Source organism: Eleginops maclovinus, chromosome 22 (assembly GCF_036324505.1).
Source record: "Eleginops maclovinus isolate JMC-PN-2008 ecotype Puerto Natales chromosome 22, JC_Emac_rtc_rv5, whole genome shotgun sequence".
In the NCBI taxonomy this organism is placed as follows: domain Eukaryota; kingdom Metazoa; phylum Chordata; class Actinopteri; order Perciformes; family Eleginopidae; genus Eleginops; species Eleginops maclovinus.
The window spans coordinates 22986009-22988789 of record NC_086370.1 but is presented as its reverse complement, the minus strand read 5'-3'; the positions used below and the strand labels follow the sequence as shown (position 1 = coordinate 22988789).

General features: G+C 39.7%; 1 protein-coding gene across 1 annotated transcript in view; it reads right to left on the bottom strand.

Annotated features, from left to right (window-relative positions):
* epas1b (endothelial PAS domain protein 1b) overlaps positions 1-2066 on the bottom strand; it is a 43041-nt gene extending 40975 nt beyond the window's left edge. The window contains exons 1-2 of the mRNA XM_063875080.1: positions 1937-2066; positions 1755-1821 (exon numbers count right to left, since the gene is read on the bottom strand). Coding sequence (XP_063731150.1) covers positions 1755-1780 — 26 coding nt within the window. The 5' untranslated portion in view covers positions 1781-1821; positions 1937-2066. The remainder of the gene's footprint in view (positions 1-1754; positions 1822-1936) is intronic.
* Positions 2067-2781: the final 715 nt, after the last annotated feature.

Here is a 2781-nt window from a genome sequence, read left to right as displayed (position 1 = left end):
TTACAGTGACTCAAAGTCCAAGGTGGTGTCTAAAATGTCTTGCTTGTCCGTCCCAAACCTTAAGACATCACTTACATATGATGTCAACATTTAAATATCCTGAAACTTCCATATTTGATAAGCAGGAAAGTGTTTTTCAGATCAAATAAGCTGATGCTCAAAATAATAGCTAGAAAAAGACAGGAATGTACCATTGCAGTAAATAAAAGTCCAAGGGGAAGTCTCAAATGTATAATTTCCCCCCACAGATATCACTTGATGATATTAAACAGAGAATAGCACGAACTCTCTTTATTTCATGGATGAAAACGCCTTTTTCTGCGATCTTTGCATGAACAAATACTTGAAATAAATGTACGCTCCAGGTTTCTTGTTTGGTGTGGAACACATCAGAAAATAATACAGAATGTTCACTAATCCAGCAATGATGTTTTAAATCAGTGTAAAACCCAAAGATATCACTTGATATCAACAGAACCTCCAAATAACGTGGATAAAAACAGCATTTTCTGCCATTTTTTGAAAGAATATTTACTTTGAAAATAGGTCGACACTCAAAGAACTAGCTGATTATTTTCCTGTGCAGCTTTAGGTTGTTTGCTGGTGTGTAAAGGCCCCCAAAACGGCCACTGAAAGTCCAAGGTGATGTCTTAAAAAGTGTCAGACACTCATAGATATCACTTTATTAACATGTTAAAGAGAGACTAGCAAAGACTCTCTGTAATTCATTGCAAATTGGTTTTTCTTCAATATTTGTAAGAAAAATGACTAAACTGTCCCTCCACAGAAACTCATAGTCAAGGGTGGTGTCTTAAATCAGTCTAAACCCAAAGTAATGACTTCCATGTGATATCAAACTAAGAAAAGCAGCTGCATGAAAAGTTACTTTAACAATAAAACGCTGGTTGAAAAAAAATGCTCATTAGTTTCCTGTGAGGCTCCAGGTTACCGCCTGGTGTATTGAATGTGAAATATATGAAAACATATCCAAGGTGATGTGTTAATTCAGTCTAAGAACCCAGAGAGACACTTCAACATGATATAAAGCTGAGAATAGCCTTACATGGCTATATATCATAGGCTAAAAACGCCTTTTTCTGCCCTTTTTGAAGGAGCACTTTATTTTCCTGTGCAGCTCAGCTCTACAGGAAAGCACACTTGAACAAGATAACGGCACTTCTAGAAGTTTCCTGACCCTGCTCATCTGCTTTATGGCTGATTGCTGGACGTGCTGCATTGGATAAAGCATGCTTGTAACTCTACATGTAAATCTTTCTGTTATTAGTCATATGTATGTCTGGAGAGATGCAAAGCAGTGCCTGTAGAGGATTTTCTAATCTCTGTTTAGCATCCCCTGTGCAGGTCTTTGTGGCTTTGCAGGAAACTGAGGTTCATGTTGAGAAACATAGCTTCTTTTTTTGTTGGTATTATAAAGAAAGGTCACCAAAGTTCAAGTGCTCTCCACAAATCAGCAACAAAACCCGAATGTCCTTGGGATTAAAACAGCTATTGTAAATACGTTTTAACTGCTGCAAAATCTGACTCAAAACCTGTCACTCTCTTACCTCACAGGAGACTAATCCCTGTCAAAGTTAATTAAAAACGCATCAGCAGTGTGTGTCTTGTGTGGCTGTGATTGTGATTCATAGCAACAATACCGGAGCAGGTCACATGCAGCAACAGGTCCGCGAGAGGCCGACCCTGATCACACAGCCACAGGATCAGAAAGAGGGGATTTAATGATGACTTCTTACCTCTTCTTCTCCTTATCAGCAGTCATGTTGGTGCAGTAAATCCGTCCGCAGACAAAAGTAGGTCCAACTTTAGTTTAAAAAAGACAGAAGTGACAGGAGTTTATTAGTCCATAAAGTGACAGTGTTGGAGGATCAGGGCCGTACAGTCTCAGAACACTGCCGAGGATTGTACCGCCTCTCACCGCAGGAAGCCCTTCTCTCAGGCCGGCTTATGGAGGCTGATCTGCCGCGAACTTTTCCCCCTCTCTCCGGAGGTGTGTAAACTCTCCGATCTGCTCGGTCTCTGACCCGGAGCTCAGCTGGCTCTGTGCTGCTGCCCCGGACCCGGCACGCTCATTGGCTGAGAACAGTGCCAGGAAGACGCCCCTGCAGATAAGCCCCGCCCACCTCCACTCCTCCACCAATGAGCGATGCTTACCTGCTGCTGAGCTGAGACAGGTGCGAGTGGCAGGGAAATCAGTGTGTGGGCAGAGGAGGGAACACCCTACTTGAGTACTTAAGTACAATTTAAAGTACTTTACTTGAGTATTTCCATTTAATCCACAACACTTATTAACCAAATGAAATGGTCCTTTAAGCAGAACTAGAGCTTTAACTGTTGGTGCTTTAAGGTTAATTTGATGCTGAAACTTTTGTAATTTTATTTGAGGAAGACTTTGAATGCAGGACTTTTCCAAACAAAAGTATTTTTACACTTGAGTTTTGCTCCTTTTTACTTTTAAGATATTACTGATTAATAACGCTACAAAATATAAATACTAACACCTTTTAATATGACATCCTCTAAAAGTAGCCCACGGTATTGGGGAGGAACATGCAGTGATGTAAATTAATAATAAAATAAATGTAATTGTGAAACATCAAAACCCCAAAAAGCCAGGGTTTATACGTTTATTTCCTGTGATAATGATTTAATTCAATATTTCTTAAAGTTATTTATGTCATTATCTCAAAGTAACGTGGTTATTTCAGCATGATGAGGAACAGGCTTTTGAGTGGAATATAAGAAGCCTTGTTTTCTCTTAAT